Source organism: Macaca mulatta, chromosome 10 (assembly GCF_049350105.2).
Source record: "Macaca mulatta isolate MMU2019108-1 chromosome 10, T2T-MMU8v2.0, whole genome shotgun sequence".
In the NCBI taxonomy this organism is placed as follows: Eukaryota; Metazoa; Chordata; class Mammalia; order Primates; family Cercopithecidae; genus Macaca; species Macaca mulatta.
Window position 1 is genome coordinate 78,823,235 of NC_133415.1, and position 17,163 is coordinate 78,840,397.

The following is a 17,163-nucleotide window of genomic DNA, read 5'->3' on the forward strand; positions in this document are numbered from 1 at the left end:
GATTCCCCCACCTCCCAAAATAATAATATTGTAAAAGGGAACGGAGAGCCTAAGTTGCGCTCAGAGGAGCCGCCTCCCTAAGAAGGCTCTGTACATCTTCACCTCCAGGAAGGCCTCAGGGAGTTAGGGCAGAAGGGAATCCCCGCAGCCAGCCCAGCGAGGCAGGAGGCCGTACGCCACTCCTGGCGAGCTCCTTCCTGCGCCCCGGGGGAGCCACTCCAGCCAGACCCTGAGCCGGGACCCCGACCCGCCGACCCCTGACGCGCGCGCCGCGAGGGCCGGGCACCCGAGGACCCTTCGCGCTACCCGGGCCCGGGTCCGCCGTCGGCTGCGACAAAAGGTCAGAGAACAAGACGACCCCTCTGCGCGCGTCCCCCGCGGGCCTCCCGGACGCGCTGTTATCCCGGCCGCGCCCACCCCGACGCTGCCGCTACCTTGTCCTCGGGTGGCGCATCCGGCTCATGGGCCACCCTCTGCCTCAGCTCGGTCATCCTGGAAAAACCGGCCCGACGTCGCCGCGAGCTAGCAGCGAAGCCGCCAGAGCAGGTAGCTCGGCGCGGGCACGCGCGGACTCCCTCAGCCGGCCCCGCCCCGCCCGAGAGGCGCGCGGTTCCGAGCGGCTCACAGTTCTCTTAGCAGCCCAGCAGCCAGCCCTGGAGCTCGGCCCCACCCAGTGCCGTCGCCGCCCTTTCACCCGGGCCGAGCTAGGTCAGCCTTCCCTAGCCCCGACCCGCGAGCTCCCTCTCCCCGGAGGAGGGCTCGGAGCGAATGCGCATGCGCAGCGTCGCCATCACGGTCCGGAAGATCCACCAATGGCGCAAATACGACAGGGAGGCGGGGCGACGGGGGCGGGGCGGAGCAGAGTCGAGAGGCGCACATTGGACGGCACCGCCAGGGCCGGGAAAAGGCGTGCGTTTCAGAGTGCGATTAGCCAATGGGAGCTCCCGCTTGACCACGGATGGCCGGAGCTGGCGCCCTGGTTCTGGAGGTGACGGGTTACTGAAGGCGAGAGGCGCCACCCGGAGGACAAATGCTTGCTGACCTGGGCCAGTGCTCTTCCCTTACGCAAGTAAGTAGATGTTATTTAGGTCGAATGGAGAGGCCAGGTGAGCCGACCTGATTAAGAGCATTTTATCACCTATCACATGATGAGAAATGAAACCCACACTTCAATCTGCGTTGCTTTGCCAAGCGGTCGCTAGTACTTATTGAGCGCTAATTGTATACTAGGCACTGAGCTGAGTAATTTCTTTAGTTGGCTTATTTCATTTAATCCACACATGGCTTGGAAGTGGGTATGATTTGCATTTTACAGTTAAGATCTTCCTCAGTGTTTTTTTTGTTGTTGTTGGTTGGTTAGTTGGTTGGTTTGGTTGGTTTTTTTTTTTTTTTTTTTTTGAGACGGAGTCTCGCTTTGTCGCCCAGGCTGGAGTGCAGTGACGTGATCTCGGCAAGCTCCGCCTCCCGGGTTCAAGCAATTCCAAGGCGTGCATCACCACGCCTGGCTAACTTTTGTATTTTTAGTAGAGACGGGGTTTCACCATATTTGTTGGGCTGGTCTCAAACTCCTGACCTCAGGTGATCCGTCCGCCTCGGCTTCCCAAAGTGCTGGAATTACAGGCATGAGCCACCGCGCCCCGCCCTTCCTCAGTTTTTCAAATTTGTCTTCTGGACTATGGAAAGACCTTTTTTGGGACAGAAGTGCTGTCTACTTTGTTTACTGTGCATCATGTATGTCTTTGACACATCCATCTTAAGTACTTGGATGGATTTAAAACTTTTAAAAGTACCTTAGCCAAGGTCTCCCAGCTAGAAAGTGCCTAGCAAGAATTAGAACACAAATAGGTTTGTTACCAGCCGACACTCTAACGACCATATTATACTGCCTGCCTGAATTTATTAAAATTTGTGTTGCTCCAGCATTGCCTTTGGTGTTTCCTGTTCTTTTCTATTCACTGCCCCGTAAGTGATGTAAAACACGTATAACATTGGGTCCCCAGTTTAAGCATATTGTAATCTCACAATGAGACACTTGCACACAAAAGAATTGCAATTTCCTTTTTTAAAAAAATATAATTTTACATTTTTCTTATTTTCAATTTTTAAATTTTAATTAATTTATTTCTCTCTCTCTCTCTTTTTTTTTTTGAGACGGAGTCTCCCTCTGTTGCCCAGGTTGGAGTGCAGTGGCGCAATCGCGGCTCACTGCAAGCTCCGCCTCCCGGGTTCACGCCATTCTCCTGCCTCAGCCTCCTGAGTAGCTGGGACTACAGGCGCCGCCAGCAGGCCCAGCTAATTTTTTTGTATTTTTAGTAGAGACGGGGTTTCACCGTGTTAGCCAGTATGGTCTCGATTTCCTGACCTCGTAATCCGCCCGCCTCGGCCTCCCAAAGTGCTGGGATTACAGGCGTGAGCCACCGCGCCCCGCCTATTTCTCTTTTTTTTTTTTTTTTAGAGACAGGGTCTCGCTATGTTGCCCAAACTGGTCTTGAACTCCTGGGTTCAAGAGATCCTCCTACCCGGGTCTCCCAAAGTGCTGGGATTATAGGCATGAGCTACCACACCTGGCTAAAATCTCCTATTGGTAATTTTGACCTGAACTGTGAGTTTTGGGGCAGGTAGTGAGAATTCCAAAAACAGCATTATATATTCCTGGTTTCTATGTGAGTATATTCCCGAGTAGCTTGGGCTATAGGTGTGCAGCACCACACCCAGCTAAGTTTTAAATTTTTGTGTGGCAATGAAGTCTCACTTTATTACTCAGGCTGGTCTTAAACTCCTGGGCTCAAGCAATCCTCCCACATAGGCCTCCTAAAGTTCTGGGATTACAGGGATGAGCCACAGCATTCGAGCAAGATGATCGTCTAAGACAGGTGAAGATGTTAGTGTCTAGAACTTCACCTTTAGGGGCACATAGTTATGAAAGGTCATATCTAAGTGAGTGTCATGTCAGTCCTTCTAGAAACTCAGCTGTTCCTTTTCAAATCCAGCCTAATAAAAGGAGGCTTGGAGAACCAATGCACGTAAGTCAGAATTATAGAATGCACAGTGTGATTACTAGGATGGATAATATCCTGAAATGTGCTCTGAACAAACTTCTCATCCATTACACTCAGCCCTCTCAGGTTAATGGAACTCAGATCAAGTATATTCCTGAAGCCAGTGGATGGAAGTCTGGCGGAAGTCATGCTAATAGGCCTTTAGGCAAGCCTTAGGGCCTTTCTCTCTCTCTTTTTTTTTTTTTTTCTTTTTTTTTTTGAGACAGAGTTTCACTTTTGTTGCTCAGGCTGGAGTGCAGTGGCATGATCTCGGCTCACTGCACCTCTGCCTCCTGGGTTCAAGCGATTCTCCTGCCTCAGCCTCTGTAGTAGTTGGGATTACAGGTGCACACCACCACACCTGGATAATTTTTTGTGTATTTTAGTAGAAATGGGGTTTCACCATGTTGGCCAGGCTGGTCTTGAACTCTTGACCTCGTGATCTGCCCGCCTCAGCCTCCCAAAGTGCTGGGATTACAGATGTGAGCCACCACGCCCGGTCAGGCCTTTCTCTTAATTGTAGAAAGAAATTAAAAGTAAAAGTCTCCCTCCACCTTCAGCTAAAAGAATTTTGTTACTTTACACTACCTTGCACCTCCTCTGTTCTTGATTTTTCTGTTATGTTACTTATATTAACTTTTTCCTCCAGGCTTGGGGCACATCTTGTACACAGTGATTTCTTTTCATTGCACTCCTTGGTTAGTTTCATTATTTTTAGATGCTGTGTTGATTAACAGAAGTCACTAGCATGGGATTCCTGGTCCCCCAGAATATGCAGGCTGACTGCAAGCTCAGTATAACTGGGCAGCTGTTGCTATAGCTATTATAATTCTATAATGAAAACACCTTCCTTCATCTTGATACTGGAAAACTACAATGGTACAAGTGGCATGACAATTCTTCAGTTCCCTGAATAGTGATTTCCCTTCTTTTAAGAGGGGAAGAATTGTCACTAAACATTCCTTGAACACTAAACAATAAATTCATTGAAAAAGAATTTCTTTTTGTTTTTTTGTTTTGTTTTTTGAGACAAGGTGTCTCACTCCATTCCACCAGCTGGAGTGCAGTGGGGCATGATCTCAACTCACTGCAACCGCTGCCTCCCCGGTTCAAGCTATTTTCCCACCTCAGCCTCCCAAACAGCTGGGAGGACAGACATGTGCCACCACGCCTGGCAGATTTTTGTATTTTTAATAGAAATGGGGTTTCACCATGTTAGCCAGGCTTGTCTTGAACCCCTGACCTCAAGTGATCCACCTGCCTCAGCCTCACATAGTGCTGGGATTACAGGTGTGAGCCACCGTGACTGGTCTGAAGAATTGTTGATACACAAAATCAGGCTTTATCTGATCTGCTCTTTCTCTTGCCCCTTATATTGCCTTTCTAGTTCTTAGTTTGAGAAATGTTTTCAGATAGCTAAAACTTCTTATTCAGTTTAATGAAATGACATACAAAGTGAAAGTGAGAATAAGCTATGCAGAATTGTCTAACTCTTGTTTTTTTGAGGCAGGATCTTGCTCTGTCGCCCAGGCTGGAGTGCAGTAGCACAATCACAGCTGAACTCACTGCCCGGTCTTGAGTTACCTTCCCACTTCAGCCTCCCGAATAACTGGGACTACAGGCGCCATCACTACACCCAATTAATTTTTGCTTTTTGTATAGAGATGGAGTCTTGCCATGTTGCCCAGGCTGGTCTCGAAATCCTGGGCTCCAGGGATCCACCAACCTTGGCTTCCCACAGTGCTGGGATTAGAGGGGTGAACCACCATGCCCAGCTTTGTCAAACTTCTTACAGCTTCAAAAAATGCAAATCCTGCACTCCCATAAACCTACAGGCCTATTAGATTATGACATATAGAATCTGAATGATGTCAGTCTTCTCTCTGACAAACTGGAGGCCTCACTTTTTCGAACCAGTACTCTACATGGTGATTTTAAGCACAAATATTCATCTATTGACCACACATGCTGTAAGGTATGTCTCCGTCCTGATTATTCATTAGAATTACCTGGACAAGGCTGGGCGCACTAGCTCATGCCTGTAATCCCATCACTTTGGGAGGCCAAGGTGGGTGAATCACTTGAGGTCAGGAGTTCGAGACCAGCCTGGCCAACATGGCAAAACCCCGTCTCTACTAGAAATACAAAAATTAGCTGGCCTTGATGGTGGGAACCTGTAATCTCAGCTACTCGGGAGGCTGAGGCAGAAAAATGGCTAGAACCCAGGAGGCAGATGTTGCAGTGAGCAGAGATCACGCCACAGCACTGCAGCCTGGGCAACTCCATCTCAAAAAAAAAAAGAATTATCTGGACAGCTGCTAAAACTACTGATGGAGGGGCCACCCTAAAGTAAGTAAGAATTTCTGGAGGAGGGCCGAGTGGAATAGACTTTTTTTAAGCTCCCCAGGTGAGTCTCAAGTGCAGCCAGGATTGAGAATAATTCTGATACATATTACCTTGTGAAGAAATTTGCCAGATACTACATAAAATACTTTACAGCATTTTCTCTCAGTATTCATTTTCTGATCAACAATACATTTTTACTGAAGTATAGAAAACTACAAAAAGGTACAAGAAAAAATTAAAATTATTTGTGGCACCATCAGTCACAGATGTTAATATTTATATTCTTGCTTTTCCATTCCATTTACTGTACACATATACCTAGATATAACAGTTTTAGAAAATTGGAATATCTTTGTTTATTCTGTTTCATAATGTGATTTTTCTCTTTATCGTTAAATGCCTTTTGCAAATGGTACTTTAGAGGCTATACAATATTCCGTTTTACAAATTTATCATAATTTACCTAACAAATGCAAATATTGTTAGACCTTAAGGTTATGTCCAATTTCTGGGGAATTATTAATAATTCTGTAAGAGGCCAGACATGCTGGCTCATGCCTGCAATCCCAGCACTTTGGGATGCAAAGGTGGGAGGATCGTTTGAGCCCAAGAGTTTGAGATCAGCCTGGGCAACATGGTGAAACTCTATCTCTACAAAAAGTACAGAAAATTAGCTGGGATAGTGGTGTGCACCTGTAGTCCCAGCTAATTGGAAGGCTGAGGTGGGAGGATCACCTGAGCCCGGAAAGTCAAAGCTGTGGTGAACCAAGATTGTGCCACTGTACCTCAGCCTGGATGACAGAGTGAGAAACTGTCTCAAAAATAATAATCATCATCATAATTCTGTAAAAAACTTTATTTATTTATTTTTTTTTTGAGACACTGTCTTGCCCTGTTAGCCAGGCTGGAGGAAAGTGGTACTATCTTGGCTCACTGCAACCTCTGCCTCCCAGGTTCAAGCAATTCATGCCTCAGCCTCCTGAGTAGCTGAGATTACAGGTGTGTGCCATCACGCCCAGCTAATGTTTGTACTTGTAGTAGAGACAGGGATTCACCATGTTGGCCAGGCTGGTCTGGAACTCCTGACCTCAAGCAGTCTGCCCTCCTTGGTCTCCCAAAGTGCTGCGATAAAAGTGCTGCGATTACAGGCATGAGCCACCATGCCCAGCCAAGAAACATTCTTTTGTTGTTGGTGGGTTTTTTTTTTTTTTTTTTTTTTGAGATAGAATCTCGCTCTGTTGCCCAGGCTGAAGTACAATGGCGTGATCTTGGCTCATTGCAACCTCCACCTCCCGAGTTCAAGCGATTCTCCTACCTTAGCCTCCCGAGTAGCTGGGATTACAGGCGTCTGCCACAACGCCTGGCTAATTTTTGTATTTTTAGTAGAGATGGGGTTTCACCATGTTGGCCAGGCTGGTCTCAAACTCCTGACCTCAGGTGATCTGCCCACCTGGGCCTCCCAAAGTGCTGAGATTACAGCCGCGAGCCCCTGCACCTGGCCCAAGAAACATTCTTAAGCATGCTTGATCTTGGTAAGTTCCCCTGATTTCTTCCGTAGGAAAAAAACCTAGAGATTGAATTTCTCTGTCTACGAATAAGTAAAATTCTAAGGCTTTTGATACACTTTTCTAAGTTTCCACCAGAAAAATTATACCAATGTATACTCCCACTTGCAATGTATTAAAGTGCCTACTTCCTTGAATCCTTCCTAACACACTGGGTGTTCACATGATTTTAATAGGTTTAATTCGATAGGTTAAAATTCTGTCTCCATTGAATTTACATTTCTTTGCTTATTAATGTGGCTAATAAACTTTACTTATTTACTAAGACTAGGACTGGACAGTGGAGGCCAGATACCTCTGGCTTTTTGTTTAGATGAATAAATTTTCTTTTTCTCTTAATCCATTCAAGTTGAGTCTCTGTCACTGAAACCTAAACTACACTAACCAATATAATCCTCTGAGGCATACTGAAGTCTTAAAACTTGTATAGTCATTCATTATGTTTTATGGGTTTTTTCTTATGTTTAGAACCCATAGGAAGATCTCATGAATATTTACCAAAATATTTTTCCATTTCCTACTGGGTTAAGATTTGAATTTGAATTATTTATCTAGAATTTATTCTAGTGAATAATTATCAGGAAAAGTCTTTTTTTTTTTTTTTTTTTTTTTTGAGATGGAGGCTTGCTCTGTCACCCAGGCTGGAGTGCAGTGGCGCAATCTCAGTTCACTGCAACCTCCGCATCCCAGGTTCAAGCAATTCTCCTGCCTCAGCCTCCCTAGTAGCTGGAATTGCAGGCATGCACCACCACGCCCAGCTAATTTTTGTATTTTTAGTAGAGATGGTTTCACCATGTTGGCCTGGCTGATCTTGAACTCCTGACCTCAGATGATCCACCCACCTCAGCCTCCCAAAGTTCTGGGATTACAGGCATGAGCCACCACGCCCATCCAGAAAAGTCTACAGCTTTTATTCTTTTCTAATAGTTTTAACCAATTATCTGATCAAAATTTACTTCATTCTTCCACTGATCCAATAGTACCTTTACTCTATGTTAAAGTAGCCGCTTAAAATGTAAATTGGATCACATCAAAGACCTGCTGCTGACCACATTCCCTTGCACTTTTAGAGAGCCTACAAAGTCCTGCAAGAGCTCACCCCAGCCTCTCTGCAACCTCACATTGCACCACTCTTGCTTCAGACACATCAGTCTGAGTTCCACATCAAACTTGTCTGAATATATTCCAAGTATGCTGACCTTTATAATCATGCTATTCTCTCAGCCTAGAAAGCTTTCTTCCAACTCTCCAAACAGCTGCCTTCTCTGATAAGCTGCTACCTCCTCAGAGAGGCCTTCTCTGACCACAGTCATAGGCATGTTTATGTCCTCATTTCAGTTTAACATAAAATTAACGTAACTGTACACCTCTTTATCATCTGACAGTTTTAGGAGCACATCACTTCTATAATAGCAGAAATAAACAGATTCACGTACATCGCGGGTCCCACATGGGTAGAGTTTAATTGACATTAAAATGTCTTCAAATCTATTACACTGTGATTTGGCATTAAACCAAAATGATATTATGTAAGCAGACAGAACTGAAACAGAGTAGTGGAGCATATGCATTTGTTTTTAGTGAAGCAAATGTTCCTCACTGGAGGAATGAACACATTCCACATTTTGCAAAGGAACTGAGATTTTAACGGACCCAAGAAAGGAAAATACCCACAAACAGATGATGCCGTACTATGTTTTGCTATTGAGATGTATGCAAATGGATAGTCCATCACACATAAAGCAAGAAAGTTCCAACATCAAAACTTACAAATGAGTAGCAGAGGCTTGCAAGAAATTCGAGAGACAATAGAATAGCACTATTGAAAAATGCTGCATCATCAATACCCTTGACAACACAGAGTAGGATATTATACAGAAAAACAGCAGTATCAGCAACTGAGTGGAGAAACAGTAGGAATGTCTTAATATTTTTAAAGTCTAAAAGTTATTTTAAAACAAAATAGACCTGACGTGGTGGCTCACGCCTGTAATCCCAGCACTTTGGGAGGCAGGCAGATCACATGAGGTCAGGAGCTCAAGACCAACATGGCGAAACCCCGTCTCTACTAAAAATACAAAAATTAGCCGGGTGCGATGGCGCTTGCCTGTAATCCTAGCTACTCGGGAGGCTGAGGCATGAGAATTGCCTGAACCCAGGAGGCGGACGTTGCGGTTAGCCAAGATCGCACCAGTGCACTCCAGCCTGGATGACAGAGCGAGATTCCGTCTCAAAAAAAAAAAGGAAAAAAAGAAATTCTAAGTGATAAAGCATTGTATAACAGTTTGAGGCTGGGCACAGTGGCTCATGCCTGTAATCTCACACTTTGGGAGACCGACTGGGAAGATCGCTTGAGCCCAGGAGTTGGAAACCAGCCAGAGCAACATAGTGGGACTTCTTCCCTACAAAAACATTTAAAAATTAGCCAGGTACAGTGGTGCACCCCTGTAGTCACAGCTATTTGGGAAGCAGGAGGATCCTTCGGGCCTAGAAGTTGGAGGTGGCAGTGAGCAGTGATCTGGCCACTGCACTCCATCCTGGGTGTCAAAAGGAGACCCCCCTCTCTAAAAAATAATAGTTTGACAGTTTTCTTTCTTGTGCTACATAAAATAATTGTACACATTACAATTGAAGGCATCTTATAATAGAAATACCAGAAATGCCCTTTCCTGTTCCTTTTTAAGGCTGACCCAGTGCTCTAAGAGGCTGATACAGAAGGATAAAGTTAAGTCTCCACAAAACCCAGGGAAGAGACTGTGAAACTCCTCTTAGAACCTTGTATGGAGTCATAGCCGAACTAGGAAAAAAAAAAAAAAAAAAGGAAAGAAAGGCATTCCAGAGATAAAGAATAGACTAAGGAGAGGAGATACTTGAAGCCATAATGATTGAGAATATGTAAGACTTGAAATGAATCTTCAGTTCCTTCAACAAGATAAATAAAACTAAATCCATACCTAGATACATGGTAGAAAAACTAAAGAATTCCACTGACCAAGATATTAAAAGTAACTAAAGAGAAATGGTGTAAACAAAGCAGGAGAGAAACAACAAACCCTGTCCATCCTGTAACAATTGAAATTTTCTGGCTGGGTGCAGTGGCTCACGCCTGTAATCCCAGCACTTTGGGAGGCCAAAGCGGGTGGATCACCTGAGGTCAGGTGTTCGAGACCAGCTTGGCCAACATGGTGAAACCCCCGTCTCTACTAAAAATGCAAAAATTAGCCGGGTGTAGTGGTAGGCACCTGTAATCCCAGCTACTTGGGAGGCTGAGACAGGAGAATTGCTTGAACCTGGGAGGCGGAGGTTTCAGTGAGCCGAGATAGTGCCACTGCAGTCCAGCCGGGGCAACAGAGCAAGACTCTGTCTCAAAAAAAAAAAAAAATTGAATTTTTGACACAGATGAGCAATGATTAAAAAATGAGATTGCTAATATCTGTAGTTAGGAAAATAAAGATAAATGAGCATGTTCATACACAGTCTTGGCTAGAATGTAAATTGCAAACTTTTAGAGATTTAGTAACATTTATCAAAAATTTAGCCGGGCATGGTGGCACATGCCTGTAATCCCAGCACTTTGGGAGGCTGAGGCGGGTGATCACCTGAGGTCGGGAGTTCGAGACCAGCCTGGCCAACATGGTGAAACCCCGTCTCTACTAAAAAAAAAAAAAAAAAAAATTAGTCGGGCGCGGTGGTAGGCGCCTGTAATCCCAGCTACTCGGGAGGCTGAGGCAGGAGAATCATTTGAACCTGGGAGGCGGAGGTTGCAGTGAGCCGAGATCGCGCCACTGCACTCCAGCCTGAATGACAGAGCAGGACTCCATCTCAAAAAAAAAGAAAGAAAGAAAAGAAAAAAAATTAAATGTGTACGCTCTTTGACTCAGCTGTATTACTTCAAGGAGTTGATAGCACCAAAATTGCCTAAGTGCTCAAAGGTGTTTGTAATTAACAGGAGATTGATAAGTTACATACATGTGATGCTATCTTTTAAAGAGGTACTGATATAAAAAAGATGTACGTGGCATAAAATTAAATGTACTTTATTAAGTACTTTTTCGAAGTGTTTACGGAATGAGTGCATTTTGAAAAAAAAAAGTGTATTCGAACTTTCAAAAAAGCTTTAAAAGCTTTATACAAGGAACGATTGAGTGATTATAAGAGCTGGCAGTGGAATGTTAAGAGGTGAGAGGGAGCTAAGTTTAACATAACTCTTTATGGTGTGACACTTAGGAGCGCATCACTTTTGTAATTGAAAAATAAAGTGCATATTTGCAGCAGCTGTACTCTTCAGGCTACAAGGAGGCTTTTCCTCCCGGTAGGCTGGATTTGCTTTTCACTTTCACTTTCGTGGCTGGAAACTTTCTACCCACGGAGCTGGAGGCTGAGGAGGCACCATAAAGCTGGGGCTTGACGAACCGGGGCCTGGGCCGGATCCCCACATATGCCCGGACTTGTTCAGTGGTCAGGTTCAGGAGTCAGGCGAAGAGGCGGGGAGACCTGCGGGACGCTGCCCCGCCCTGCACCCGCTTCCTCCAATGTATGTCCTAGGGGGCGGGCCTCGCGGGGAGCATCGGCACGATTGGCCCTAAATTCTAACCCGCCCAGGCCGTGGGCCGGGCAGCGTGGTGACGTCGCAACGCGGCGCAGGGTAAGAGCGCGCGCTGGCGGACGCGGCGGCATTAAACGGTTGCAGGCGTAGCAGACTGGTAGTTCTGTTTCTAGGTCTCAGCTTCTCGTCACGACGTTCGCCCGCTCGCTCTGAGGCTCCTGAAGCGGAAACCGGCTAGACTTTCCTCCTTCCCGCCTGCCTGTAGCCGCGTTGCTGCCACTCCGCCACCATGTTCGAGGCGCGCCTGGTCCAGGGCTCCATCCTGAAGAAGGTGTTGGAGGCCCTCAAGGACCTCATCAACGAGGCCTGCTGGGATATTAGCTCCAGCGGCGTAAATCTGCAGAGCATGGACTCGTCCCACGTCTCCTTGGTGCAGCTCACCCTGCGGTCTGAGGGCTTCGACACCTACCGCTGCGACCGCAACCTGGCTATGGGCGTGAACCTCACCAGGTGAGCCTCGCGGCGTCGAGAAGCCGGCCCCGGCCCACCCCCACCTCCGGGGTTTGGCGGGATCGCTTCCGAGCCGAGCCCTCATTGGCTGGCGTGGACCATCCGCACCTTCTCATTGGCCTGCCATGCAGGGGGGTGGGGCCCAGCTGAGCGCGCGGTTCGGAAAAGCCCGCGCTGGCTGCTGCGCGAACCTGCTTTTTCGCGCCAAAGTCACAAAGCGGGTGGTGGCGGGAAAATGACTGGTTTTTCTGCAGTGCCAGGAACACTGCTCCAGAGCTTTTGCTCACTAAATCCTGTTGGCCTTGAATGGACGCTTTAGTTGTGGCTTTTTTGTTTCCGAGACGGTCTCGATGTGTTGGCCCGGGCTGGTCTCCAACTTCTGGGCTCAGGCGATCCTCCCGGCTCAGTCGCGATTGACTTTAAATGCTTTATAATGTGCCCTTGCGAGAAAAGTGTCAGCCTGTCATCCTACTTAGTGGCAGGAGATTGTTTCTATCCAGAAGGGAAACTGCTGGTGGTATTTTAGTATAAATACTGCCAGATGCATCCCAAAATGTCTGCATTAATATTCGCATCCTCCAGCAGTGCAATTACCCTCCACCAGTTCTGAGACGGCCTATGGGTGAGAGTGGTAACCCCTTCTAACTGCATTAGAAATACAGACCTTCAGTAGATGGTGTTGATTTTAAACCATGTGTCTCCTGTCTTCTAGTATGTCCAAAATACTAAAATGCGCCGGCAATGAAGATATCATTACACTAAGGGCTGAAGATAATGCGGATACCTTGGCGCTAGTATTTGAAGCACCCAGTAAGTCGTACCTTTTTACTGAGTTATGAAGCTACAGAAGATCAAAACTCTGTGCCAGTGTTTCTCAACAGCATTTGCTTTTTTTTGGTAGACCAGGAGAAAGTTTCAGACTATGAAATGAAGTTGATGGATTTGGATGTTGAACAACTTGGAATTCCAGTGAGTATCAGTTTCTGATTGTAGCGACTGCTGTACACAGGCATGATAGTTATATCATAGAATGTTGTTTATTTTTACAGACAGGGTCTTCCTCTTTTCCCCAGGCTGGAGTGCAGTGGTGCCATATAGCTCACTGTAACCTGGGACTCCTGGGCTCAAGCAATCCACTTAGTCTCCTAAGTGGCTAGGAAGGACTACAGATCTGTCCCACCACGCCTGGCTAATTTTTTTATTTTTGTGTGTGGGTGTGGGGGCAGTCTTGCCCAGGCTGGTCTGGAACTCCTGGCCTCAATGATCCTCCTCCGTCAAGATAAGTTAATATAATTTAAGCCTACTTCATAACAGAACTTTTTCTAGAAACATATCTACTGGTGCATGTTTTAAAGAGATTTTAGTATTTGGATAGTTGTTTACCACAAGTCTAAAACTCACTGGTTAAATTTATTGTTTACTGCCAGTTGTCTATTTGCATTAATTTCCATGAACCTCTTTTAAAATTTGCTTCCTTCTAGGATGGTTGGTTTTGTTTTGTTTTGTTTTGTTTTTGAGGCGGAGTCTCGCTCTGTCGCCCAGGCTGGAGTGCTGTGGCCGGATCTCAGCTCACTGCAAGCTCTGCCACCCAGATTTACGCCATTCTCCTGCCTCAGCTTCCCGAGTAGCTGGGACTACAGGCGCCCACCACCTCGCCCGGCTAGTTTTTTTTTTTTTTTTTTTTTTTTTTTTTTTGTATTTTTTAGTAGAGACGGGGTTTCACCAGGTTAGCCAGGATGGTCTCGATCTCCTGACCTTGTGATCCGCCTGTCTCGGCCTTCCAAAGTGCTGGGATTACAGGCTTGAGCCACCGCGCCCGGCCCGATGCTTGATTTTTGTTAAGTGGGTTTGAAAGCTATCTTAGAAGAAATGTATCCAGGTTAGGTTTATAAACACCAAAGGAGAGAAGAAATGTTGGAATGTTGAAAATGCCTAATATCATATTCTCTCGTTTTCTTTTAGAAAATAGTTAGACCTGCTTGCGCCGTCATCATTTCTGTGGCATACTCTAATGTTCTCTTACTTTATCCCTGGAGGATGAGGAGGAGGAGGCGCTTGTTCCCTGGGCAGTGCATTTAATAGCCATTTATTTTTTTTGAGTGGAGTTTGTTAAGAAATTACACGAGTCAGTAATCAGAAAATCTTGATTCTGAGTTGTTTAGATGTTGCCTTTTAAGAAAGTGAGGGTGCCAAATCATTAAATTTCTAACAAGTAACTTTTGGAAAATTTTTGTTCTTAATAGGAACAAGAGTACAGCTGTGTAGTAAAGATGCCTTCTGGTGAATTTGCACGTATATGCCGAGATCTCAGCCATATTGGAGATGCTGTTGTAATTTCCTGTGCAAAAGACGGCGTGAAATTTTCTGCAAGTGGAGAACTTGGAAATGGAAACATTAAATTGTCACAGACAAGTAATGTCGATAAAGAGGAGGAAGCTGTAAGTAGTTTTTAAGTAAAAAAAAAAGTTTGAAGAGAATTGTAATACTGCTTATTAGGTTAATTGCTAAAATTAAAAGTAGACAGAATTGGATCCCAAGTAATTTCTGAAAATTGAGATACTGTTGAAATCTGCAACTGATTTGTGTCATCCAATTTAGAATTATATTTGCAAGAAGGGAATACAAATTCAGCACGTGTACATACCACAGAACAATGGTTTATGGATCAAGCCCACACAGGCTCTTAAGGGTAGGATTGGGAAGCTAGGCATCTAACCTTTAGCTTTCTGGAGATATTTACTCTTACCAAATAAGCATAGAACAGCAACTCTATAGAAGGGTATGGTTAGGAGTAAAAGTCTACCTGTTAGGAGCGCTTATGTAATCCTTATATTAGCGTACATGTTGTGGGTCCAATTGGTAGCCCATTTTAAAGGTGGAGAAGCAGGCTGAGCAATCTTAAGTGACAATTTAGCCAAAGTCACAGGCTGTAGGAATCAAAGGTTAAACAGGAAGACTTCTCACTAAGGCTAGAAAGCAGACTCCGTGCAACTTTGAGAGTACTTAGAGAGCCCTTGCTTAACCAAAATAGAAAAAATTAGCCGGGCATGGTGGTGCACACCTGTAACCCCAGCTACTCGGAAGGCTGAGACAGGAGAATGACTTGAACTGAGGAAGTGGAGGTTGCAGTGAGCCCAGATCATGCCACTCCCCTCCAGCCTGGGTGACAGAGCAAGACTCCATCTTAAAAAAAAAAACAAAAAAAAAACTCGGTAACCTGAGCATAAATTAAAACTTGGTAAATCAAGGACGAAGGTCCTTATCTCATAAGCTTGTTAGGATTAAATATGGTAACATTAAAGAGCTTAGCATATGCTGTGTCTGGCATATTACAAGCTTACAATAAATACTATATATTGCTTTCTTGTCCCTTGAATGGGTAGTCAACATTTAGTTTAAATAAAGTTGTAAAATTCAGTTGGAAGTTGTTTTTTTTTTAATTAATAAAGGCTAGGAGCTGATTCTTTATCTGTTTCCTGAATCACATTTCTGCTCCTCTGCTAACCTTATTTTTTTCTTTTTCTGTTTTTCTTTGTTTTTGAGACAGGGTCTTGCTCTGTCCATCCAGGCTGGAGTGCAGTGGTGCAGTCATGGCTCACTACAGCCTCAAACTCCAGGGCTTAAGTTGATCCTCCTGCCTTGGTTTCCCTAGTAGCTGGGACTACAGGTGTGTGCCAACACACCTAGCCTGGTTTCCTCTAATTTCATTCTTCCCCTTCCATTACAGTCTATTTGTTGAAGAAATTAGATGATTTGTTAAGTTTTCCAGAGTTTGGATTTTGCTGATTGCATTCCTGTGTATACGTAAATTCTTCCACCCTGTGTCCTACAGACTGGTAGCTATAGCCCTGGAGCCTTGATGATATTCAGGATGTTTTGTTTCGGGCGGGGGTGAGAGAGCACGAATACTTTATAGGTGGTGGTGTGTGCCTCTAGTAGAAGGCACAAGGGGTCTGGATGTCTTCGCAGTGTTAGCAGCTATAATAGTCATTGTCTAGATCCATTAAGTCATTAGAGTTTGCAGAGCTGAAATTAATACGTTTTATTCATTTATTAGCTGCTTATCAGAAGAATTTCCATAAAGAAAAGCTTTCCCATATTATATAATTTGGTTATCTAAATTATAGGAAAGACGAGCTAGATACTCGATTCTTTTGCTTTACGCATCAGTCTTCAAAATTTTCATAGCTCCCTCCAAAGTGACTAATAAAAGTGTTTGTGGGTTTTTATAAATGCAAGCTAATAGATTGCAACTTTCTTGATGTTTTTCAATGATGAATCTTCTGTTTTCTCTTGTAGGTTACCATAGAGATGAATGAACCAGTTCAACTAACTTTTGCACTGAGGTACCTGAACTTCTTTACAAAAGCCACTCCACTCTCTTCAACGGTGACACTCAGTATGTCTGCAGATGTACCCCTTGGTAAGATAATAAATTTGAACCTTGTTTTGTAGGTAGTATATGTGATACTCCTCAGTAATTAACTATCTTCCGGTCTTTCAGTTGTAGAGTATAAAATTGCTGATATGGGACACTTGAAGTACTACTTGGCTCCCAAGATCGAGGATGAAGAAGGATCTTAGGCATTCTTAAAATTCAAGAAAATAAAACTAAGCTCTTTGAGAACTGCTTCTGAGATGCCAGCATATACTGAAGTCTTTTCTGTCACCAAATTTGTACTTTTAAGTACATATGTAGATATTGTTTTCTGTAAATAACCTATTTTTTTCTCTATTCTCTGCAATTTGTTTAAAGAATAAAGTCCAAAGTCAGATCTGGTCTAGTTAACCTAGAAGTATTTTTGTCTCTTAGAAATACATGTGATTTTTATAATACAAGAGGGTCTTGACTCTAAATGCAGTTTTAGAATTGTTTTTGAATTTAAATAAAGTTACTTGAATTTCAAACATCACAGGGCAGTGCCTTCATTTTGACCAGGACTGTTGGAAGTATCCTACTGAATTCCCAGCTACAGCTACCCTTTCATGTAAATGGTTTTTCAGTTTAGAGCAGCCTGATGGAGATCAAAAGGATTTCAAATACAGTAGGTTACTAGATATTTTAGGGGGATTCGCTTGTCAAACTTGTTATTCCAATTTGAGGACAAGGAACAAGTGAGAGTAGTACAAATCCTGTGTATTTCGTTTTACTTGGCAA

General features: G+C 44.5%; 2 protein-coding genes and 1 non-coding gene across 4 annotated transcripts in view; 2 read left to right on the top strand and 1 right to left on the bottom strand.

Moving 5' to 3' along the window:
* CDS2 (CDP-diacylglycerol synthase 2) overlaps positions 1-806 on the bottom strand; it is a 64,908-nt gene extending 64,102 nt beyond the window's left edge. The window contains exon 1 of the mRNA XM_015149457.3: positions 435-806. Coding sequence (XP_015004943.1) covers positions 435-491 — 57 coding nt within the window. The 5' untranslated portion in view covers positions 492-806. The remainder of the gene's footprint in view (positions 1-434) is intronic.
* Positions 807-861: 55 nt separating this feature from the next.
* On the top strand, positions 862-16,913 carry PCNA (proliferating cell nuclear antigen). Of its 2 annotated transcripts, XM_015149368.3 has the most exons (7): positions 862-1,069; positions 11,669-12,005; positions 12,718-12,815; positions 12,907-12,974; positions 14,249-14,443; positions 16,305-16,428; positions 16,510-16,913. In XM_015149368.3, exons 2-7 carry the CDS (start codon positions 11,785-11,787, stop codon positions 16,587-16,589), a joined length of 786 nt encoding a protein of 261 aa, XP_015004854.1. In that variant the 5' UTR covers positions 862-1,069; positions 11,669-11,784; the 3' UTR covers positions 16,590-16,913.
* Positions 9,621-9,743, top strand: LOC114670682 (small nucleolar RNA SNORA26). Its single transcript, XR_003720377.1, has one exon. It is a non-coding gene; the product is annotated as a small nucleolar RNA SNORA26 (small nucleolar RNA).
* Positions 16,914-17,163: the final 250 nt, after the last annotated feature.

What these genes read in the sequence shown, in the direction of transcription:
- PCNA (XM_015149368.3), top strand. Translation starts at nt 11,785, where the DNA reads ATGTTCGAGGCGCGCCTGGTCCAGGGCTCCATCCTGAAGAAGGTGTTG. An exon ending in TTGAACAACTTGGAATTCCA is followed by an intron (nt 12,975 to 14,248) that starts GTGAGTATCAGT and finishes TGTTCTTAATAG; the next exon opens with GAACAAGAGTACAGCTGTGT. An exon ending in GTCTGCAGATGTACCCCTTG is followed by an intron (nt 16,429 to 16,509) that starts GTAAGATAATAA and finishes CCGGTCTTTCAG; the next exon opens with TTGTAGAGTATAAAATTGCT.